The 25263-nt window shown below is 47.1% G+C and overlaps 1 protein-coding gene across 2 annotated transcripts in view; it reads right to left on the bottom strand.

The window, feature by feature from the left end:
- The window catches only part of PLCB4 (phospholipase C beta 4), a 407328-nt gene that overhangs the window by 56986 nt on the left and 325079 nt on the right, over positions 1–25263 (bottom strand). Inside the window, exons 24-30 of one of the 2 annotated variants that reach the window (XM_039530679.1) lie at positions 24239–24380; positions 23476–23560; positions 23121–23245; positions 21043–21094; positions 16532–16634; positions 11195–11359; positions 7969–8173 (exon numbers count right to left, since the gene is read on the bottom strand). In XM_039530679.1, the coding sequence (XP_039386613.1) occupies positions 7969–8173; positions 11195–11359; positions 16532–16634; positions 21043–21094; positions 23121–23245; positions 23476–23560; positions 24239–24380 (877 nt within the window). Of the gene's footprint in view, positions 1–7968; positions 8174–11194; positions 11360–16531; positions 16635–21042; positions 21095–23120; positions 23246–23475; positions 23561–24226; positions 24381–25263 lie in introns of both variants that reach the window. The other variant, XM_039530678.1, reaches the window with a different exon arrangement.

Raw genomic sequence — 25263 nt, 5'->3', positions numbered from 1 at the left:
GGGGCACCGGCACTGGCGAGTATCGGGGAGACGTCCGCTGCTGCCACGTCCTTCGCCCCTTCTGATTCGGAGGAGCCCCAGCCGGTCGGAAAGGTCGGGTGGGAAGTAGGGTAAGGGCCCAGCTATAAAGACCAGGCCCTCCATGGCGGGGACTGCCCCCGCTGCCGTGGTCCCGGTACCGGCCGCAGCATCCCTCCCCGCTGTTCCCTCTACCAGCTCCGCAGGTGTCCCTCCCCCGGCCCCCAGGGCATATGCCCAGGTGGCGGCGGCCCCCCCGCCTGCCGCTACTCCTCCGCCTGCCGCTTCCACTACCATCTCTAGCGGCCGGGGCCCCTTTCCCACCTTGACTAGGAAGCACGGCGTCCGTTGCCTCCTGGTGCCCGCCGCCCCACGCCGAAACCTATGTGAGGGCGTAGGCGAGGGTAGTGGGGCCCACGGCCATTGTGGCGGCCTCCAAAATGTACGGGAAGGTGGTCTTCTTCCTGGCGTCGGAGGCCGCCGCCCAGGAAGCGGTAGAGACGGGTCTGGCAGTGGGGGGCGTGTTTGTGCCCCTGGAGCCCTTGGAAGACCTGGGGGTCCGCTTGGTCCTGACCTCCGTCCCTCCCTTCCTGCCCAATGCCGCCCTGCTGCCCGCCCTTTCTGCCCTGGGGCATCCTATTTCTGTCATCAGCCCTCTCCTGTTGGGCTGCAAGGACCTCGCCCTCCGTCACGTCCTCTCGTTCCGCCGGCAAGTGCAGCTTCAACTGCCGCCGGCGGCGTGTGACGGAGAGGCGCTCGAGGGGTCCTTTGTGGTCCCCTACCAGGGAGCCCGCTACCGGGTGCATTATTCAACGGGGGAGGCCCGGTGCTACCTCTGCTGGGCGATGGGGCACGTCCGAAGGACTGCCCCTTGGCCCGCACGAGGAGCGTCCGGGACCCCGAGCCCCGGTATGGCGCCGGCCCGTCACCGCCAGTGCCCCTAGCTGCCCAGCACCTGAAGCTGCCCTCCTCCTTCTCAGTCCACCGCTGTGGAGGAGGGTGCGGCGGAGTTAACGCCGAGCGTGGGAGAGACCCGCCCCAGGGAGACTCCTCCCTCGTTCCTGTTGCCCCTCCGTTGCCTCCCCGAGTCCCTAAGCCGCTGCCCTTGCCCCCAGACCTGACCCCTGTTAGCCAGCCCTGGATGATGCCATGGAGGGCTGGTCCTTAGTGCAGGGAAGGGGCAAGCGGAAGGCTCCGGTCCCATTACATCTTTCAGATTCGGAGGCCCCGGAAGAGCAGGAAGGGGTCTCTGATGACGAGCCTTCCGCCTTGCCCCGACGACGCCCGCTTTGTGGTGCCGGCTGGGCGCGACGTGGCAGCACCGGACGGTGACGCTGCCCTCCTCCAGGGTCCCTTCCTGAGGAAGCCCTCGAGGAGCCCCCTTGCCCGCTTGCCATCCGCAGCCTCCGCGAGACTGAGGTGGGCGTCGCCGGGTGTTGGCGGGAGGGCCCCGGGGTGGCGGACGGCGATCTCCTCCATCTACGAGGAGATCGAGGCCCTGGGTCTGACCGGGGAGGACGACCCTTTACTAGCGGGCCTCGATCTGAGTGACCTCACCTCGGTCCCCTGTCCCCGGTTTCTCCCCTGACTGCCGCTTCTGCTCCTGCCTCTGAGGGTCCCCTGGGATCCTCCATCATCCCGGCTGCGGGTGGCACCCGCTGACGGCCGCCGAGCCCATCAAGGCGACGGCCGATGCCCCGCTGCCCGGACCCGATTCCCAGGGGTTTCTCTTGGGTGTGGGCCAACCGACCCTTGCCCTACTCTTGTCCCCTCCACCTCCCGTGATGCCATTGCCGCTTGGGATACTCCCCAGGAGCGGCCTTAGTTGTTTTTCCTGCTCTGACCCATCAGGGCTGCTGCTCTCCTTCCGCCGCCCCTGTTGAACTGGGGAGCGGGCGGGCCGTGGCGCCGGCCCATCGGACGCCACGCCGAGGGTCTGCCCCTGCCTGCCCGCCTTGGTGGGCCACGGGGCTGTGACGGGGCCCCGCTGGGGACGGTCATCGGTCCGTTACCCGCCCCATGCGCTGAGGAGGAGCTGCGGGCGTTCCTTGAGGACGTCCGTGGCTCCCGTAACAAAGTCCAACTCGCGCCAGCGGTGGGGATTTCCATCTAATCCTCCGGGCCACAAAGGCCCTCAGGGGAGGGTAAGGGACCGGGAAGCAGGCCGCCGCGACCTACCGGCGGGTCTGCCTCTTCCGTGACTCTCTCCTCCCCACGGGTTTGGTCACGGATTGCCGCGCGGCTCGACGGAGGCCGTGGGCGTGTCTGCCAGCGAGATCCCCAGCACTCCTCATGGCGACGATCATCTTTGCCACTTTGAACGCCCGGGCTGTAGGATGGGTCTCGCAGGAGCCAGGTGCCTCCTTCCTTCGGGTCGGGGTACTCTGTGGTTTTCCTGCAGGAGACCCATACGGATCCGGCCGCTGAAGCTAGCTGGCGGCTGGAGTGGGGACAGGGTCTACTTTAGCCACCTCTCGGTTCGCCGGCGGAGTGGCGACCCTGTTCTCCCCGACCTACGCCCGAGGTGCTGGGGTTGCCGAGGCTGTGCCGGGCCGCCTGCTGCACCTCCGGTCCGCATGGAGGGCTTGTGGTTAATCTCATCAACGCCTATGCCCGACATCGGGCCCGGAGAGGTTGCGCTTTTATCGGCAGGCGTCCGCCTTCCTCGGCTCCCTGGATCCTCGTGAGTGCCTGGTCCTCGGCGGGACTTTAACACCACCTCGAGGAACGGGACCGCCGGGACCGAGCAGTGCCCGCCGCAGCGGACGCCCTCCGGAGATCGCCGAACGCCACTCCTGGTGGACGCCTGGCGCGACCACCACCCGGACGACGCCTCGACTTTCACCTTCGTCCGGTGGAGGCCCATCGGTCGCGCCACTCCCGGCTGGACCGCATTTATCTGTCACGCTTTCCACCTTTCACGAGCCCACTCTCCAGCATTCGGCCGCCCTTTCTGATCACCACCTTGCCACGTGACAGCCTCTCTGCGCCGGAGAGGCCGGGCCAGCCTACTGGCATTTTAATAATAGTTTGCTGGAGGACGTGGGCTTCGTGGCGCCCTTCCGGAGTTCTGGCTGGCCTGGCGAGGGCAGACGCGCTTTCCTCGGCGCGCGATGGTGGGACCTGGGAAGGTGCGCGCCGGCTCTTCTGCCGCGACTACACCCGGGCGCCAGCCGACGGAGGGATGCGGCGATAGAGCAGTTGGAACGGGAGGTTTTGAAGCTGGAGAGGCGTGGCCGCCAGCCCCGAGGATCCATCCCTCTGCGGAGCGTGCCGGGAGAAGCGGGAGGAGCTCCGTGCCCTCGAGGATCATCGAGCCCGGGGTGCCTTTGTTCGATCCCGCATCCGCCTCCTTCGGGAGATGGATCGCGGCTCCCGCTTCTTCTACGCCCTGGAGAAAAGGAGGGGGCCAAAAGCATGTCACCTGCCTCCTGGCGGAGGACGGCACCCTCACGGATCCGGCGGAGATCTGCGGGAGGGCCAGGGCCTTCTACGCGGCTCTTTTCTCCCCGGATCCGACCGATCCTAACGCTTGCAAAGTGCTCTGGGACGGACTCCCGATGGTCAGCGCGGGCGACCGGGACCGGCTAGAGCTGCCTCTCACTCTGGCCGAGTTCTCAGAAGCCCTCCGTCGCATGCCCACCAATAAATCTCCGGGCATGGACGGGCTGACCGTGGAGTTCTACCGCGTGTTCTGGGACGCCTCGCCCAGACCTAGTCACCGCCTGGGCCGAGTCTTTGCGAGCGGGTCCTCCTCGTGCAGGCGAGCCGTGCTCGCTTTATTGCCGAAGAGGGGGACCTCCGCGATTACGGAATTGGCGCCCCATCTCGCCTCAGCACGGACTATAAAATCAGTGCGAAGGCCATTTCGATTCGGCTAGGGTCCGTGCTGGCGGACGTGGTCCACCCAGACCAGACCTACACCGTCCCGGGCCGCACGATCTTTGATAACTTGTATCTGGTCCGGGACCTTTTGGAATTAGGGTGTAGGGATGGTCTGTCGTTCGCCTCCTGTCCCTGGATCAGAGAAGGCGCTCGACAGGGTGGATCACGGGTATCTCCTGGGCACTCTGCAAGCGTTAGGCTTCGGACCCCAGTTTGTGGGTTTTCCAGGTGCTGTACGCTCGCGGAGTGTCTGGTCAGGCTCAACTGGACCCTGACCGAGCCGGTCAGCTTCGGGCGAGGAGTACGGCAGGGGTGTCCTCTCGGTCAGCTGTACGCTCTGGCGATCGAGCCCTTCCTCTGTCTCCTCCGCCGGAGGTTGACGGGGTTGGTGCTCGGGAGCCGGAGCTGCGGCTGGTCCTGTCGGCGCACGCCGACGATGTGCTCCTCGTGGTCCAGGACCCGGGCGACTTGGCGCGGTGGAGGCTTGCCAGGCCATTTATTCGCGGCCTCCTCCGCCCGGGTCAACTGGGTCAAGAGCTCTGGCCTGGTGGTAGGGGACGGGTGGCAGGCGAGCTCCCTCCCACCCGCGCTTCAGGCCATCCGGTGGAGCGCGGGTCCGCTGCTCTATCTCGGCGTTTACCTTTCTGCCACGCATCCGTCTCCGCCGGAGAACTGGCATGGTTTAGAGGGCGGGGTGAGGGCGCGGCTCCGGAAATGGACAGGACTACTCCGGTGCCTCTCTTCGGGAGGGCGCTGGTGCTGAATCAATTAGTCCTGTCCATGCTCTGGTACCGGCTCAACACCCTGGTCCCGGCCCCGATTTCCTGGCCAACCTCCGGACGGCGGTTCTGGAGTTCTTCTGGCCAGGAACGCACTGGGTCTCTGCAGGGGTCCTCCACCTGCCCCTGGAGGAGGGGGGGCAGGGCCTGAAGTGCCTGCGCACTCAGGTTCACGTCTTCCGCCTCCAGGCCCTGCAGAGGCTCCTATACAGTGTGGGTAGTCCGGCGTGGAGCGTATTGGCACACACCTTCCTCCGCCGCTTCCGAGCGACCGGCAGCTCGTTTCTCTCCATCCGAGAGGTCTTCCGCGAGACCTCTCTGGGCTGCCGGTCTTCTACCAAGACCTCCTCCGACCTGGAAGCTCTTTTCAACGACCAGGTCCGTGGCGGCCACCGTGGGGTCGATCTCTCGCGGAGCCCCTGCTACACAACCCCCCGCTCCGTGTGAAGGTGGCGGAGTCCCCCGCGGTGCGCCAGAGGCTGGTCTTGGCAGGAGTCACCAGGGTCGGAGACCTCCTGGACTACGACCGGGGAGACTGGCTGGATCCCCAGACGCCGCTCAGCGCATGGGGCTCTCCAGCCACACCCGCGCGCATTTCAGGAGGTGAAGGCCGCTTTACTGCCCGCTGCTCGGGTTTACCTCAACCGGGTCCTGCGAGAGGGCACGCCCCGCCCACCTTCCACCCCGGGCCCTGTGGATCTTTTTATCGGGCCCCTGCCCCGTGGCCCCGCTCACCCCCCTCGCCCTTTCACTGCCAGCCGGCTGCCCGATCTGCAGCCGGTTTTGTTCCAGACCGCGCCAAGGAAACATCTGTACACGCTCGTGCTCCACACGCTTCACTACCTCACCCTCGCGTCCCGCCCCGATACGAAATGGCGGGACCTCCTGCCACCTCTCGAGGGTGAGGAGCCCCGGTGGGCCAGCCTGTATTCTGCCCTAGTCCCGAGGCCCGCCGGGGATGTCAGTTGGCGGCTCCTTCACGGGGCCGTGAGCACGGGCGTGTACTTGGCGCGGTTTACCCCTGTCCCCAACACCTGCCCCTTTTGCGGCGTGAAGGAGACCCTGGCGCATGTTTATTTAGAGTGCGCCAGGTTGCAGCCCCTGTTCCGGCTCCTCTTGGATCTCCTATTGCGTTTTTGGTTGCACTTTTCCCCTCACCTGTTTGTCTATGCACTCCCTATCCGTGGCCCCACGAAGTCCCGGGATCTCCTTGTCAACCTCCTCTTAGTCCTGGCCAAACTGGCCATCTATAAAACCAGGGAGAGGAGGTTGGCCGATGGGATTTCCTGCGACTGTGGGGCCTATTTCCGCTCCTCCGTCCGGTCACGCATCCGGGCGGAGTTCCTCTGGGCGGCGTCCACTGGCTCCCTTGACGCCTTCGAGGAGCAGTGGGCGTTGTCCGGGGTTCTCTGCTCGGTGTCCCCATCTGGTTCCCTTCGTTTAGCCCTGTGACCTCACTCCCGCTCCTGTTTTTTTTCATTAGTTGTCCCACGTACTTACTTAGTGTCCCGGACCTGTGGATCCTCTCCTTAGGCTGGGGGGAGGTCCTTTAGTAGTGGGCGGGCTTCGCCCGCCCACTTCCTGGATACTAATAGGACCAGACTCCTGTACCCCACTGGCCTGGGTCTGTCACAATATGCTTAACTTTAGGCATGAGAGTTGTCCCATAAAACCAAGGGCCTAAGTTTTCTTCTTAAAGCCTGGCTGTAAATACTAGCAAATGATGTATATATGGTTTTAATGATATTTGGTAAAATTAGTCCTTTAACAATTTTGTGCACTCTCTTTCTCTACTTTTTACTACTGAAAATCCAATCCACATTAAAGTTGCAGTAACTATTTTGTACAAAACCCAGCGACCTTTACATTTTGAATTAGTTTTACAAAGAGCAAAAAATATTTTTTCCAACAGGGTTTCCCAAAAATCTCTTTGAGGGTGAAGTTCAGAGGGACAGAACAAGGCCTATGGACCACTTAAAATCCAATGTGAGCCCTAATTTGAGGTCTTAAGTGAGACACAGGCAGTACATGGGCCGTGAACTAGCCCTTTGCACGAGAGCAAATTTCATCCCACCTGAAAAAAAAAAATTCTCTGCAACAAACGCTTAATGAAGGTGGAAAACTTCTAGTACACATACCTGCAGTTTAAAAATACTAAGACCCAGGGCAACTAAAATACATATAAATTGAAGGACTACATCAGGCTCTTCTGTTACTCTGCTGCACTTGGATTTTTTTATCTAATCTGCATCACTGGTAGTACAGTAATGGTGGCGTAACTTTGCTGGCAGTTCTGGGTGTTTACTGCTATTAGACCTAGGCCTCTACTCAGACTTCTGTGAGTGCTTTTAAAAAGTGGTTTCAATAAAGTTATGCTGGTATTTTTTATTCAAGCGAAGACACTGATACAGCACCATTGTAGGAGCAGGGTCAGAGACCTATCTACGATAATACTTATCTTGAAGAGATAAAAGTTCGTCTTGTAAAGAGAAAAGTAACTAGTGCGTTTTTTCAGAGATCAGGCAGAAAGTGCTATCTCAGGGCACTGAAGATAATAAGGGTGGCAACTTTAACACTGGCAGTAGGGTTGCCAGCCTTCCAGGATTGGCCTGGAGTCTCCAGGAATTAAAGATTAATCTTTAATTAAAGATTATGTCATGTAATGAAATCTCTAGGAACACACCCAATCAACACTGGCAACCCTAACTGTCACTAATAAGTGATGGCTAAGATTTAATTTAAAGAGTGGTGTGAAGTATGCAGAACTGGGCGGTAGAAAATCACTTGTAATTGCAAACTTTATAAACACTTGAAAATTCGGCATCTTGCATGTCCACTTTTCAGAGCAGGGGTATTTAGAAGAATATTAAAGTACTCTTTTTAAAAAAACCTACAGCATCTTGTTTGCCTCCTAGATTATGAAACTACAATATATGTTTTAACTTAGACAATTACTCCAATTAATATATCCAATGAGTTCTTTCTAAAGAGATTAAGTACTGGCAAATTGAACAAATTCAGGTAAATTCTAGCTTTGTTTCTTTCCAAACTAATATAAATCACTATCTTGATTTTGAAAGGCTACACTCTTCATTGTTAACACTAAGGCATTTGAGACAAAAGTAAAGGTATCTTAACCAGATATAAGAAATTTTCCTACAGATTAGCAGATATAACATTTTTCCAGTGCTCCAGGAATCACTTATTTTCTATTGCACAATGCACTTATATTCCTTGCATACTAAAACCCAAGATTCATGAAGCTGTAATATGTGTTTCTTCTTACCTCCAAAACCATCAGGCACATATGTTTTGAGCACAATGTTGCAGAAAACTGTGGGCAGTGATAGTGGTTTGTTGCCTTCATTTCGAAGGGAAATGTGTCTGTAGCCTGCCTGAAGGCCATCAAGGGGCAGGATCCTCTGACCGATCAGCCTGTTGTTGTCATCATACACTGCTATTCTCAGAACAGCGAGATCAGGTAGAATAACCTGAGAACCCATAAAATAAAGACATTCACTAACTCTCACAATGTTGCAAATTCCCCAACTTCCCCAACCACACTTGAAAGCATTCAGAGATATCACAACCTAGTGGATGTCCATTTCCATTAAGTCAGAAGAACAGCCTACTTATCTCTGTAAGACAATACTATCACTCTTTGCTGGATGCAAGCTGTACACTTTCAGACACTGAGACATTACTGGAAAAGTTTAGTTTCTCACTCTCCCGCATTCTTGGTGTTAGTTTTTTGGAGCACAGAAATTGCTCTTGGAAGAATTCTCCAGTTTGTAATCAAAATAATTAAATATTTTGCTTATTTATTTTTCATAGCTGGAGGCCAGTGACCCCTGAAAGTGGGCAGGGAAATACCACGCAGGAGTAGCAGAGACACAAACTGGTAGTCGAAGGCAGACGGGTAGTGCTGGGGTGAGGGGAAAGGCAATGACGGGGGGTGGTACTCGGAAAGGACATCAATAATAGAATAAGAGTGGCGAGAGAGCAAGAATAGGATGTTACACACTGTCTGTAGGAGGGGGATTCTGTGGGGTGGGGGAGAGGTGATGTGAACTCAGCTGGAGAGGTCTGGTGGGGAAGAGGGTGACACATGTACATTATAAGGCAACTGAAGGAGGGAAATACACAATGGGAGGCCTGGTGCTGGTGGGGAACACTCTTAGCAGGTTTGGGTGCGAGGGTTCGTGCAGAGAGAAGAGGTAGCGTTTGCTGGACAATAGGTCTCTGAAGCTATTCCTAGGAGTGACCCTTATTCATGTGAGCAGTCACACTGAAGCAAAGGGTACCTGAAGCTGACAGTTCCCATCCTGACCAACAAAAGCAACAGCAGAAACTCCTTTCGCTCCCACCTGAATCCAAAAGGGTTAGCCTGACCCCTGTTCCGCCTGCTTCCTCAGGAGGGTGAGCAGGGATAGGACGGGAGGAGAGAGGATTCCCTGCACCAGGAATGTCTGTATGGGGCAGGCCAGCAATCTTTCATTCCCAGCTGCCTGGACTGCAGGCCAAAAAGGGCCCTGACAGCGGGAGTGGGTAAGAGACAGAGAGGGGAAAGGAATCAATCCTAATTAAAATGACACTGAGACATTACCACTTTCCTTTCTCTCTCCACCTGGCTCTATTTGCTGATGCCTGAGACTGTCACTCAGGGAAGAAAATAAAACAGATTTTTCCTCCCTTGGACCCGCCGCCTTCAGTTTAAGCCTTAAGTAAAGAGCATAGAAACAAACAGCTTTTTGAACTCTGCATGTCTGAACTATTCACAGACACCACAGTTAACTGGCCCTGTGAAGTACTGTCTGACTGACCAGAGGTAAGCATCCTGACACACCGTATCACAAGCATCAACCCCTCACAACAGAATGACAACACAAGCTTCGGTTAGAATGGCAGAAGCTTTAATATCAAACAGAACAACCAAACAGAATTCACACATTACCTGCTAGCATTTGTGTAGGGTTAATGCCATCATGGGAGGAGCCCAACACCCCATGCTGACCCGACTAGGGCCACTTAAACAGCATGGGTAAAATCTTCCCTTTACATGGCACAGGCCAGCACACCATTCGTTATGTGATGGGCTGTACTATATCACTGCTCTCCCTGCTCATCACTGGTGGTAGAAATTCAAGCCCCTAGCCTGTCGTTAATTTTAACTCCTCCTCCATGATCATGGGACGGTACCAAGGAACAAATGCCCCTTGGTTGTTTTCTCATATTATACTTTCAAGTTGTGACAAATGACTTACTATGGGATTGGTGTGGCAAATCATAGTTTATTGTACAAGCATGTGTCCTCTGAGTGGGAAGAACCCACAGAGCAGCAGATGCAGGTCATTTGTTTACCAGCCCAGGGCAAGGATGCCCGTCTGGGACTGCCCACGGTGAACTTAAAGCATTTCCTCTTGCCCATTTCCGAGGCCCCTATGCAGGAAAGCACGTGAGCACATTCTTAAGTTCATCCTTGTTCAGGACACCATTAAACATGTACTGAATAGGGATGCGTTCCTGAACTAGGGTCCCAGCAGCACAGCATTAGGACAAGTCACCTCCCAGGAGATCTGAGTCCCCTACATTTGCTACACTGAAAGCAGATTATCTGTGTTACACAATATACATATAAAAACAGTATGACCACCAGGCAAAACCTGTCATGAAAGAAAAACAGTAAAAATTCTGAAGGACAACAGAACAGGTGAAAGAAAAACACACATTATCAAAGACAGCTCTGTTAACACATGTATTTTGGATGAAACTCCAGTTGACCAAAAAAAAAAAAATCAGACTGAGATAAAAACTGAACATTTAAGATGACGACTGATCTCCCTCTGTGAGTCCACCATACAGTACCAGGAAAAAGGTGGTGGTGGTTTATTTTTGTTTTTTAAGTACACGATACACATGGTCTACAGGAGAAGGGAGCTGGCCACCTGTGTGAGGAACACAGCACCCTTCCATTTTTTCCATGTAATGACATTGACCTTAGCTTTGGATGCAGCATCTCACCTGCCCTCTTGGCTGAAGGAACAGTGCAAGATAGCAGCCACTGTCAGGGCAGGGAAGAAGACATCTCCAAGGAATGTTGGTGTCCACCAGCTGGAGCTCATTCTGAGCAGACTGCATACCTGGAACACAGGCATTGCCACGAAGGACGTGGGTTCCTCCAAGAAGGAGGAGGAAACAAAAAAGAGGGAAAAGCCAAACAGACAAAAAAAAAAATCATGTGACAACTAGAGGTTATCCATTAAAAAAAAAAACCAACCTGTTGAAAGTTTAATTCAGCCTTAATGGTTTACAGGTTTACTGTGGTAAACACGAGTCCTACAAATTTAAGGTCCAATCCTGCAAATCCTTGTTCATGGGAGTGACCCTTATTCATGTGAGAAGTCATAGTGAGGCAAAGAGGATTGCTCATGCAAGTAAAGAATACTCACATGGGAAAAAGGTTTGCAAGAGCAGGCTTCAAAACACCCAAGTGTACAGTCAAAAAATCCTACCTTTCGAAATACAAATGATTCTTCATTGTAAACAGGGTTCAGGCCATTGTTCATCACCATGCGGGTTCGAAATTCTTTACGTATAGTGTCCGTAGGTAACCCGTACATATCCACTTCTACATATGTACCAATTTTTTTATCTGATAAGAACTGACCAGATATTACCTGAAAAAGAAGAAAAGGAATTAAATACACTCCTCTGATCTAAAGAAAGTAACAATATAAAACATACAGTACTTTATGGTGAGCGGAAACAATGTCACTTGTATTCTTTATCAAATAACAGTATTCACATACGTTCATTATACAGAGCAATCATAGTCATTTAATAGTGTAATTTCAAAAAAAGCTGGATTTCAAAAAAGCAGACTTTAGCAAACTCAGAGACCTGGTAGATAAGGTCCCATGAGAAGAAAATCTAAGGGAAAAAGGAGTCCAGGAGAGCTGACAGTTTCTCAAAGAGACAATATTAAAGATGAAATAGCAAACTATCCCAATGCAAAGGAAATATAGGAAGAATAGTAGGAGGCTAAAATGGCTCCATCAGGAGCTCTTTAATGACCTGGAAATCAAAATGGAACACAGATAAATGGTTAAGGATGAGTACAATGGAATAGCATAAGCATGCAGAGACAAAATCAGACAGGCTAAGGCACAAAAAGAGTTACACCTAGCAAGGCAATAAGAAATGGTTCTAGAAGTACATTAGGGGCAAGAGAAAGACAAAGGAAAGCTTAGTCCTCTACTTAAAAGGGAATGAGAGCTAACAACAGATAATATCAAGAAGGCTGAGGTGTTTAATGCTTATTTTGCTTCAGTCTTCACTAAAAGGTTAAATTGTGACCAGATATTAAACACAATTAATATTAACAACGAAGGAGAAGGTATATATGCCAGAACAGGGAAAGATCAGATTAAAAAATATTTAGATAAGATAGATGCATTCAAATCAGCAGGGCATAATGAAATGCACCTTAGGGTACTTAAGGAACTGGCTGAAATAATCTCAGAAATAATCTAGAATTCCTAGAAGATGAGTGAGACTAGGAGGACTAGAAAAGGGCAAACGTAATAACTATCTTTAAAAAGGAGATCAAAGAGAACCTTGGGAATTATAGATCAGTCAGCCTAACTGGGACAAATTACTAAATTAACCATGTGTAAGCACCCAGAAGACAATACGGTGTTAAATAATAGTCAACATGGATTTGACAAGAACAAGTCATGCCAAACCAATTTAATTTCCTTTTCTGACCAGGTTACTGGCCTAGTGGATGGAGGGAAGCAATAGACATGATATATATTGTTTTTAATAAGGCTTTTGACATAGACCCATATGACATTCTCATAAGCTAATTAGGGGAATGTGGTCTAGATGAAATTCCCATAAGGTGGATACACAAATAGTTGAAAAACCATATTCAAAGAGTAGTTATCAATGGTTTGCTGTAAAAAAAATGGGGGAACGTAGCTATTGGGGTTTTGCAGGGCTCAGTCCTGTGTCTGGTACTAGTCAATATTTTTATTAATGACTTGGATAACAGAATAATAGTATGCTTATAAAATTTGTAGATGACACCGCGCTGGGAGGAGTTGCTAGCATTTTGGAGGACAGCATTAGAACTCAAAATGACCTTCAAAACTTGGAGAATTGGTCTGAAATCAGCAAGATGAAATTCAATAAAGATAAGTGGACAGTACTACACTTAGGAAAAAAATCAAATGCATAACTACAAAATGAGGAATAAGGAGGTAGGCACTGGTGAAAAGGATCTAGGGGCAACAGTGGATCACAAATTGAATGAGAGTCAGCAATGTGATATAGTTGCAAAAAAGGGCTAATATTCTGGAGTATATTAACAGGTAATTGCCCCACTCGACTCAGCACTAGAGAGGCCTCAACTAAGTACTGTGTCCAATTCTGGGTGCCGCACTTTAAGGAAGATATGAACAAATTGGAGAGTGTCCAGAGGAATGCAAATAAAATGATAAAAGGTTTAGACAACCTGACCTTTGAGGAAAGGTTAAAATAACTGGGCATGCTTAGTCTTGAGAAAAAAGACTGAGGGGAGACCGGATAACTGTCTTCAAATATATTAAGGTCTGTTATAAAGAGAACAGCGATCAACTGAAGACTGGACAAAAAATAAGGGATTTAATCTGCAGCAAGAGAGATTTAGGTTAGATATTAGGGAAAACTTTCTAAATGTATGTCTGGTTGTTATTGCTCTATTTTAGTTTCAGTGCATTATACTAGCCACTTCTTCATGGTACTCACTAAATGTGCATATCTGTGCAATGCAGGATACTTACAAAAAAACTAGTGTAATGGAAGCCTTTTACAGAATTCCTCTCTCTCTCTCTCTCTCTCTGCATACAAATATCTTGCATTTGCTGCAAATTTATTCTAAGTCTATATTTATCTGGCTGCAGAAGGCCATTTTCCTGTGACAAAGTTTTGTTTCACTAACATAAGCTTTTATTTGCCAGCACAGCATATGTTGTTATTCTGTACTGTCAAGGATTGAAAGCAAAAATGAAACATATTTAAAATTGCACAGACCAAACTTTTGACCTGCTCTTTTCTGATGTGCAATGAAGTATCTGGTCTTACATTCTTTAATTACAGACAACTTGAAATGACTGAATTGAGAGACAATGAATTCTAGTGGCTTGGTCACTGGACTGGGAGTCAAGACGCGAATTCTATTCCCAGCTTTGGCACTGACATGCTGTAGGAGACCTCTCTGTGACTCTATTTCCCCTCCAGCCTCCCTCTGTCTTCCCTACTCAAATTGTAAATGTTTGGACAGAGACTGCCTCTTCACTATGGGCATGTCTACATTACCCGCAGGATCAGCGGGTAGTGATTGATCTGTTGGGGATCAATTTATCGCGTCTAGTGTAGACGCAATAAAATCGATCCCCGATTGCTCCGCCGTGGACTCCGGAACTCCACCATGCGTGAGAGGTGGAAGCGGAGTTGATGGGGGAGAGGCAGTGGTCGATTCACCGCCATCTTCACGGCCAGGTAAATCAACCTAAGGTACGAATAGCATAGCTGAAGTTGTGTATCTTAGGTCGACTCCCCCCCCACCCCAGTGTAGACCTAGCCTATCTAGCACAACAGAGTCCAGATCTCCATTGTGGTTTCTAGATACTATTATAAGACTGACTCAGAACCAACAAATTATGAACACAATTACCTTAGGGAACATGTGTTCTTATTCCTGTTACCCTAGTCCTCCTTTCCCTACTATTGTTTGTTACATCTAGTTGTTGTGTCTTGTCTTAAACACAACTGTAAATTCTTTAAGGCAGAGACTGTGCCCTCCAGTATGTTTGTTCAGTGCATAGGGCCTTGATTCAGAGTGGGGCCACTAAGTAATAAACCAATATAAATCATAAGTTTTGCACTTACAATAACATTTTGCGTTTATACAGCACTTTTCATCTGAAGATCCCATATGCTTTACAAAGAAGGGTAAGCTTTATTATCCCAATTTTACAGACACAGAAACATACTGAGCACTCACATGACTTGCCTATCATCACACAATGAGCTCAAGTGGCAGCAGAACTGGAACAAGGATCCATATATCCTGATCATAGAATCATAGAATATCAGGGTTGGAAGGGACCCTCAGGAGGTCATCTAGTCCAACCCCCTGCTCAAAGCAGGACCAATTCCTAACTAAATCATCCCAGAGAGGGCTTTGTCAAGCCTGACCTTAAAAACCTCTAAGGAAGGAGATTCCACCACCTCCCTAGGTAACCCATTCCTGTGCTTCACCACCCTCCTAGTGAAAAGGTTTTTCCTAATATCCAACCTAAACCTCCCCCTCTGCAACTTGAGACTGTTACTCCTTGTTCTGCCATCTGGTACCACTGAGAACAGTCTAGATCCATCCTCTTTGGCACCCCCTTTCAGGTAGTTGAAAGCAGCTATCAAATCCCCCATCATTCTTCTCTTCTGCAGACTAAATAATCCCAGTTTCCTCAGCCTCTCCTCATAAGTCATGTGCTCCAGCCCCCTAATCATTTTGGTTGCCCTCCGCTGGGCTCTTTCCAATTTTTCCACATCCTTCTTGTAGTGTGGGGCCCAAAACTGGACACAGTACTCCAGATGAGGCCTCACCAATATCGAATAGAGGGGAATGATCATGTCCTTCGATCTGCTGGCAATGTCCCTACTTATACAGCCCAAAATGCCGTTAGCCTTCTTGGCAACTAGGGCACCCTGTTGACTCATATCCAGCTTCTCGTCCACTGTAACCCCTAGGTCCTTTTCTGCAGAACTGCTGCCTAACCATTCGGTCCCTAGTCTGTAGCAGTGCATGGGATTCTTCTTCGTCTGGGGATCTCTCTGCTAAATCCCACTGTTTCCACTGAGGTGATATAATCCTACACAAAACATGCCCTTTATTCTTATAATTGCTGATGTGAAACTTGGGTAAATGGATATAATGTGTGACAAAAATTTTGCTTGGGAATGCAGTTTGGAATTTTCACATCACGGAGATCAGAGCATTTTCTTGAGCAGCATTCTGAGGTATCTAAGCTAATAGAGCACTGGCAGAGAGTAGCCAGTCACTGCAACTCAAAGGCTGAGAACCTCTATCCAGAGAAGGAACAGAAGATTTAGGTAAGCTTCATAATCTATCCTGGGAGTTTTATGGACTCTACTGTCTCTCAGATGAGTCCCAAAAATTCAAAAAGTTAGGACCTCTGTAACTCACCTTTTTATAACATTCAAATTGGACACACATGAGGCTGCTCTATGAATGGAAAAAAAGTGTTTGTATTCCCACACACCCCACCTTCCGCACTACTTTTCCATAAGTGATTTTCCACAACTAATTCTACTGAAGTCTGGCGTTACCTTCTTTTGTAGAGTAGCCATAAGTGACACCATAAAGCAGCCATTTCTGAAGTTCTATATATATTGAAAATGTCCTACAGAAAAATTTCCATTACAAAACATTGTCTGACTCTGTAGCAACCAGTGGAACATACATGATTCTGAATTACCTGCAGGAATGAGCTCATAGTTTATTTTGAGATGGCTGCTCAAAACCACAAAGAATAGCGGGGAATTTAAAATTGAGTGACATACTTTAAATGGATAATTACAAACCATTTCTAATGATATCCTGTTCTATTCAACTCGTGTAAACACAGATGTCATAAACAGCAATCAAATAACAATAATTAGATGAATTAGATAGAATAATTTGATGAAACCCACAAATTCCGAAGAAACATATTAGGTTTCCACTTGTGTTTAAACGTGGTTTTGGATGCTCTAAGATGACTGCAGTCTCAGTTATATTTTACCTGTACTGAACATGTTGCTGCAATAACACCATCTACTGGCGTTTCAGAGAAGGGGTCAAATGTTCGATCTGGTCGTCGCATGAAATCTGGTTTAAGGAGATACCTTATTTTAAGAAAGAGAAGAAGAAGAAATGTATTTACGTATGGAACTTTAAATTGCCACTTTATTTATTATAAGTAATATTGATGGTCTAGCTTTAACCAACGAAATCCCCCAGGGTATTTTAAAATACATGCTCTCATTCTGATTATAATTCATACAACTGTGAGGAAAAAACGAAACCTAAGGTGATCCGGACTAAGTGTTTTTATTCAAAATTGTTTTTTAAAGAATCAGACCCCACCCCAGCCAAGATTTATTTAGTAAATTACATCCTGAAGTGGATTTCTTCATCTGAATTATAAACCCTTGAGGAAAAGCACTGATAACATTAGTACGACAGACCCTTAATTATAGTGATGTGAATGTAACTGTGATAATACCACTTACACTGCCTCCCTGGGGACTATACCCTGGCTCAACATATCAATGAAACCCATTTGTGCACTGATGAGTAACAAATGAGGATTCTGATTTTAAAATAGAATGGTGGTGCTTCTGGAGTTCAGCTGTGTCAGAGATGAAGGGAATTCTCTTCCAACAATGGAAGAAAGTGTGCAACTTGAATCATCCAGCCAATTCAGCAGCTATGCACAGATAGCAGCTGTTAGACACTCATATTTTACCTATAACACCGTTTCTGCTAAGCATCATTAGTACAAATGGTTATCAAGGTCTAGACTGCAATCAGAAAAAATTAAAAAGGTGCTGGAGGAGCTATTAGGACAAAAAGAATCTCAGTTTCACTCTGTCCCATTTTGACATCAAGTTTGGTTTCTATTAAGGAAAGTAATTTTCCTCAGCACTATACAACATTTATAATGAGTGTGTGTCGCTTTCGAAAATGACAAGCCCATGTAATCATTTAAAACAGATATTGGGAGTGAAAAGGGAACTATTGGATATTTTTAGGATGCATTTTAGCCTTGTTTGGCTGCATTAAGGATCAGTGGGACTGACAGTGCTCTGACACTGATTTAACTCTGGAGTGACTCACTGAAGCCAATGGAGTACACCAGTGTGAAACTGGTGTAGGTCAGAGAAGAAATCAGGAAGCCCACTATATCTACAATACACTCATAGGCACAGGGAGCAGAACATATCATACATGTTACATCTTTTTATTCCATAATACCAGCACATTTCCACCAAACAGTTTGGTGCATAAATCAGGTGTATTCTTTGGATAGTTCCAAAGGACTACGTAGCAAGTGCATTTTCATTGTGCTGTTGGGCAATGGAGCAGAGAGGCCATGCATTGCCACCCCTGAGTAATGGCGCTGTCCCAAACAGCTGCCAATAAAACATTTATACTGCATCAAACCTCCCATGTATTACAGAAACATTACTTTAGAAATGTTCTAGGGTGTATCCCATATTCCATTATGTATCTTAGATGTCAGAGAGGCAGACAGAGCTGTTCAAGCCAATGACTGATGCAGGGGTAATTTTTTGTTTGAAAATTTATTTTGAAAGTAAGACACGTTTTAAAAATATGAAAGAAGCAGCAGGGAAGCATCAAGCGGGGTTTATCTGATTTCAGTCCGCTCCTACGCCACCTTTTTTTGTTGCTGCTGAGAAGGTCACAACTGCTCCATTTTGGAAAAACAAACTGGTGACCATTTCCTGGGATATCACCAGACACATTCCCATGCTTGCATTTTATTTTTGTTCACTACTTTAATACAATAGTACTTGCTGCTTTCTTCAATTTTTTATTATTCATTATTTGTATTGTGATAGTCTCTGGAGGCCTCAACCAAGTTTGTAGCATCCCTAACAAAACAGAGCCCCAGACACATGGTAAGAGACAGTCCCTGCCTCAGAAACCAGATAGACAAAGACAGTTAATGGGTGAGGGAAAGGGGATATTATTACCCGCATTTTATAGATGAAAACCTTTTCTAAACTTCATCCACTAGGTTAATACAAACTATTTCTTTCTGGATGCACTAGTATCCAGAATTAGATATCACCAGAAAAATCATCTACTTTTACAGATATTGAACATTTCGTAGCTATAACAAATGCACTACAGCAAACGAATTACAACTACCCACCAAATAAACAGGCTGATATATGCAAATTCTCTCTGCCGCTGAACATGCTTGCAGGATACCAGATAAATGAATATATAAATCTTATAGTGACAATTACAATAGTGGGTACCAAGAATCCTATTACTAAAACAATTGTCTTATTTTCACAGTAATTCAGAGGAAATTTAAATAGATTCTGGTCTCGTTTCCTAGCTAATTTAGTATTTGCTATGATTCAGCAAACTCTTTCCCCTTCTTCATGTACATTAACTAGTCACTCCCTTACTCATGAAACCACAAAAATAGTTTTTGAGAAGATCAGCGTCAATCAAAACAGAAGCAGAAGTACATTGTATATAAGAGTAATGAACACCTATGTGCGAGACAGAGAAATATGATACATTGTATCTGCTGTGCAATCTGCTCTTTCATGACAAATTATGGTTCCTGTTTTTTGTTTGGACACAGCCCTACATCAGTTTCAATAGTTGCCCATAAGTTCAACATACCCTTTTTTTTTTTTTTTTAATTTGCTTTTATTTTCCAAAGACTACAATCGGGGGGGGGGGAAATCTACTATATACATTAGCAGACAGCATGTACAAGTAAACTCAGATTTCCTGTGAACTGTACAGTGACTCTGCATTCTGAGCCACCTTTTTAAAAAAGGATTCATAAATAAAAATGAAGATGAATTTAATTAACTCTGCATGTGCTTTTCATACACTTTAAGGTCAGAAAGGACCATCATGATCAGCTAGTCCAGGGGTGGGCAAACTTTTTGGGGATGCGAATCGGTATGGAGGGCCGGGTAGGGAAGGCTGTGCCTCCCCAAACAGCCTAGCCCATGCCCCCTATCCACCCCCTCCCACTTTCCACCCCCTGACTGCCCTCCTCAGGACCTCCAACTCATCCAACCCTCCTGCTCCTTGTCCCCTGACCACCCGCTCCAGGGATACATGCCCCCAACCAGCCCCCGGGACCCCACCCCCTATCCAACCCCCCTTCCCAGGACCCCCTGCCCCTAACCGCCCCCCTGGAACCCTACCCGCCATCCAACCCCTTCCACCCAGCCCCTTTCAGAATGTGGCCCTGCAAACATGGGAGGAGGACTCGGGAGGAGCAGAGACAGCCGCGCAGCTGGAGAGAAGTGGCGGTTTCTCCTTCAAAGTGCCGCTTCTCTTTGGCCGTCAGCACAGCCGCCCAGTGCTCCTCCTGAGTCCTCTGCCCAAGTTCCCTGTGCTCCCACCACCCACCTGCTCCCCTGCCTCCGCAGTGCAGCCCCTCCCCCCCGTGGGGGGTGCGCCGGTGCTGAGCTGCCCGAGTGCCTGGCCCTGGGGCCCCCTGTTGTTTGGGGGGGGGCGTGCCAGGACGTCCTGTGTTCACTTGTAAATCTGCCCCTGAGCCCCGCCACCCACCTGGAGCCAGCCAAGCCGCCACGCTGAGGCTGCAGGGGAGGGGGAACTGCAGGGGATGGGCCGGGGGCAAGCCTCCCTGGCCGGAAGCTCAGGGGCCGGGCCGGATGTGGCCCACGGGCCGTAGTTTGCCCACCCCTGACCTAGTTTGATCTCCTGCACGTTGCAGACCACAGAGCCTCACCCACTCCTGTAATATACCGTTAACCCCTGGCTGAGTTACTGAAGTCCTCAAACCATGGGTTAAAGACTTCAAGTTACAGAGAATTCACCATTTACTCTAATTTAAACCTGCAAGTGACCCATGCCCCAGGCTGCAGAGGAAGGTGAAAACCTCACCAGGGTCTCTGCCAATCTGACCTGGGGGAAAATTCCTTCCCGACCCCAAATATGGCAATCAACTAAACCCAGAGCATGTGGGCAAGAACAGCCAGAGACCTGAGAAATAATTCTCTGTAGTAACTCAAGAGCGCTCCTCGTCTAGCGTCCCGTCTCCAGCCATTGGGGATTTTTGCTACTGGCAGTTGCCAATGGGCCACATGCCATCATAGGCAGTCCCATTATACCATCCCCTCCATAAACTTATCAAACTCAGTCTTGAAGCCAGTTAGGTTTTTTGTCCCCACTGTTCTCCTTGAAAGGCTGTTCCAGAAAGTCACTCCTCTGATTGTTAGAAACCTTCACCTAATTTTGAGCCTAAACTTGTTTCGTGACCTTTATAATTTGTCACACAAAATCTCTTCTATCTCATTTAATAAAATTGAGTGTGGCTGAAAAGTATATTAACCACACTACTTTGCAAGCATAAATCAACCCCAGGAATTCTGCTCATTTCTATTCTATACCTAGCAGACAATTTTTCATTTGTAACACATAATTAGAAGTGACAAAGTTTTATAAAAACTATAGTATGGTGCTCTGATACATAGTGAAAATAGTTTAAATAACTTTACTCACCCGCACGATCCATTATATTCAAATTTTCCCTGATTCAATTGCATTGCTAAATCTGTCAAGAGACAAAAATAATTTAATAATTTGTCTCTATGAATAAGGCGGATATAGAGCAAACTTCTTTACAAAGGGAAATAGACGTACAGTTTTTTGCCCAAGAATAACCACTTTAACTTAAGGTGATTTCTACGCACTCAACTAGAAGACTTCGGATTTCTTTACAATGGCAACGTCTTTCTTTATCCACTAGGCTAATATCTAATGTGCATTAAAAAAAATAGACTATAGTTACAAAAGTGTTAGGCCCTGATCCTGCAAGTCACTCAGACTCTGCAAGAGCACAAGGGTCTGCCTGCATGGATCAGTTTACAGGATCAGGGCCATAGAGACTACAGGAACTATTTTCAGCCCAGATGCTTATTGAAACGTCTGAGTATTATTCAATTCATTTATAGAGCACCAATCCACAGATCATCTTCTTTGTGTTAATCACATCAAATGGATCTTACAAGTCCTCTCCTCAAAAGTCCTCTGTTCAATGCCATATAGTTTATCACATCACATGATAATAGGTCTTCCTTTATGAAATCCTTCCTTGCTGGGTCGGCCTCACCGTCAGTTGTCTTCCGTCTTAATCTGTTGGATTCTTACCCACATATTTGTCAGAATTGTGCTTTACATGACCAAGCCATCTGAGCCTGCACTCCCTCATTTTTTTGATTATGGATGTTACTTTGAGCACGTCTCTAACATATACATTCCTCACGTGGTCGCACACTTGGCCTATGAAGAACTTCCCTCCTATTTTTAGTGATAACTCTGGCCTGCTTTCACACACAGAGTTTTAGGATTCTGCTTTCAGACAGAGCTCAACCCTTGTTTGGGCTTCCCAGAACGCACATAAGAAACAAAATGAAATGGCCTCCACAACATAAAAGTATGGGATTTTGAATACACACATACTAGCAATTTCCTTACGTGGCAGCACCCACGCTTAACACATCAGCCTTCCAAAGTCTATTTAGTGGGCTGACTTCCATTCCCTCACCTATCCTCTAGGCTCTTAGCGCGGCCTTCTGACAGAACACTTAACAGAGCAATGCCGCCTTTTTCCAACAGTAATCATTTACAACACAAAGGGCTGAGAATGCTGTGAGGGAATGGGTGCAGACCCAGGGAGAAGGGTGAAATTTGCACTGCTTCCTTTACCCCCACACTGTGTCCCCTTCCGGACTGATTTACAAGCAACACTTATACGTCTCAGGGCAGCCCTTTCTCGTCTCTCTCAGCTAGAAGTCGATAATGGCAGTGATGCAGAGCTTTGTGGAAGAGGAGTCGCAGAGGAAAAATTAGTACGATCATTAGGACTTTCTGGGGCACTGAGGACATCACCCAGAGGAAAAAATAAGAACAATAGCCCTTTAAGTTAGAAGATGACAATGGAAGAATTGGTCTGGCATGTACAGCCAAATATGTTTTTTGATTCAGTGCAAAAACAAATAATTATATGTTTTTCCCCCGCCAAAAGGGTAAACCAGCTATCCCTCAGCATAGGAGAGAGCCATGTGAACTCCCAAGCTGTCTGCCTGTCACCAGGCAAAGTGGCTCGCAGTCCTATCCCATTTCCCAGTGCTAACAATGAGATTTGCCAGTAATTGCTAACTGGTCTAGAAATATAGCTGACATGTAATTATTATTATTTACTATCTTATCCGGCGTGTTCCTCCAATGTAATGTTCTCTATGGAAGCTGTGCATTTGGTTGTTGCAAAGATAGGGCTTTTGTGAAGAGGGTGATTATTTTATAAGTAAAAATTGTATCACTATTACATTTATTTGAGAGCCTAAAGTGTCTTGCTAATTAATTTTGCAAATAAAAGGAGACTGAATTTTCTCTTCCATGCATTTTTCAAAACAATTCTTCCTTGTCTTATGCTTCCATGATTCCACACACATCATCATACTGTTTAGCCATATGTCTGCTTCCTCAAAAAATGCCAGGAGGAAGTCTGTGGCATCTGTTTGAGTGTTCCTGCCCAAGCCTTTCTCTGGGATTTAAGTTCACTGGACATCACTGCCTACCTGGGGTCTGAAAGTTCAGTGAGACCATCTGGCAGCCAGCGTTCCAGAAAATTTGAGGCATGTAATTACTGGAATCCACTCGGCCTCCCTTGGGGTATATTCGACTCATTTGTCGTTTATTATAACTATGTAACACGTTAAGGAAAACAAAATAAAAACAACATAGAGACTTAAGATAATTTACTTTACTCATACCATTATTATTTCTTATATGCTGTATCCTATTTTCCATGCTCCCGTGTGGACAATATATTGTAAAATTAGAACTAAATGATTCTTGTATGCAGGACAGATGTCTACTGGCTAACCAAAAACAGAACTGGTATGCGGTATACTACTTTTAATAGAAGGATACTTCACAAATTCAATTGCATGCGTCTTCAAATACCCTAGTCCAACTGATTCATTAAAAGAGGACATATTGTAATGAATATTGCGTTCTAGAACAATAAGAAGTAAAATCCATTTTAAAATATTGAGTATAAAATGGAGCAAAATACAAAACCATGCAATAAATACTATGCAATGCAGTAACATAAATCTCTGTTTTCCACTACCTGCCATTTTACAGAACCAAATTACATTTGAAATAATCTTAATGGATGTTTTCTTATTTGTCATTCTCTTCTCTGTAAGACCATTCTTGTGAGCCATCAAAACTTGGCTTTTATATTTATGAAAACACTGCAATTACGTAAAGAGCAATAGTGGTATAACTAGATACTATAAAGTAATATGGTACATGTTTTAGGGTATTATATATATGACAATAAGCAAACTGTTGACCTTTTCACAATCACTTTTATCCTACGTTACTGAAAGAGAAAAAAGCCGTCGGTCTACAGTACATGATCTATTCTTTGCAATGAGGTACAATATGTTAACTTAACATACTCCTAATAATTCAGTGCCTCCCTGTGGATGACAAATGGAATAACAAGTTAATTCTATATTCCAGGTAAGTGTTCTGTAAATACCATACAAATGGAGTTTCCTAAACTACAACAAAAATTTTAAACCGTTTATAAAAATAGCAAATTGGATATAAGAATCATTACACAAAACTAAGTAGAAGTAAGAAGACAAATACTGTTGTTTCATTCAACCTTTTATGTTACCTTCTGCTACATGGAAACCTTGAAACTTTACGGGCTGAGCATAGTTGATCATTGTTGATAAATATGGATGTATATTGGTTGTAGCACCCACATATTTGTAAGAGGCCATCCATGCTTGTTCATCTTCAACTGTTACTATACCCTGAAAGCACATTTAAAAGTATATCCACGAATCACTTTTTTTTTGCACTTGTTGGAGTTTTCAACACAATGTAAAAAATGATGCCTATACCTCCAGAAGTTAAAACTGACACATAATGAGACAAAAAAGTTGGAACCTCAATGCCGCAGTTAGGGTCTATTCTGTTATTGATATATGCAGAACACTCAATGTTAATGGGCATCATGCATGAGGTTTGATGGCAGAACAGACTCCTAATTATAAGATGTTAGTAAAACAACATTAGAATCCAGGATATTGATTTTAAAAAAGTCAAAGGGGACTGAACAATGCTGGGAGATAACGCCCTGTCTTACCAAACAGATACCAATTACGTCAGAGGGGGGGACTTTTGAGGCTGCTATCAAGTGGATCTTTGGCATCATCAAAACTCAAATGAGTGCCATTGATAGTCTTTGCGGACACGACCAAGATTGAATTAAGGGAATTTGGGGACCAGAATTTGATCAGACAAGTGTCGCTCCATGAAACTGACAAAGCTGTGGAGAAACAGGGGTGCACAGTGCACTGTGCTTAGCTGTAGACAGTGATATAAATTTCTTTCTGTCCTGTGCATAAACATCCACCATGCATACAGAAAAAGTTGCAAAATCTTCTTAGAGATACCTAATCTGCAGAGACTTGCAACAAGAGTAATTTCTTATGCGATTACACTGCCCAAATACATAGCAACATGGGTTGAAATAAAATATTTTATAGACTAGAAGAGGCCTCTGTCACACTACACAAAGAAAAGAAAAATCACCCATACTGATATCCAGTGGCATCTTCCTGTTCATTTTCTTGGCTCATTCTGTTCTGCCAACCACTTTCCTTCACTCTCCCTGACTACCCAAGAGCCTCT

The sequence above is a fragment of the Mauremys reevesii genome, linkage group 3, assembly GCF_016161935.1.
Source record: "Mauremys reevesii isolate NIE-2019 linkage group 3, ASM1616193v1, whole genome shotgun sequence".
Classification (NCBI taxonomy): Eukaryota; Metazoa; Chordata; order Testudines; family Geoemydidae; genus Mauremys; species Mauremys reevesii.
The sequence above is the reverse complement of the archived record's forward strand: the minus strand, read 5'-3'. Positions and strand labels throughout refer to the sequence as shown.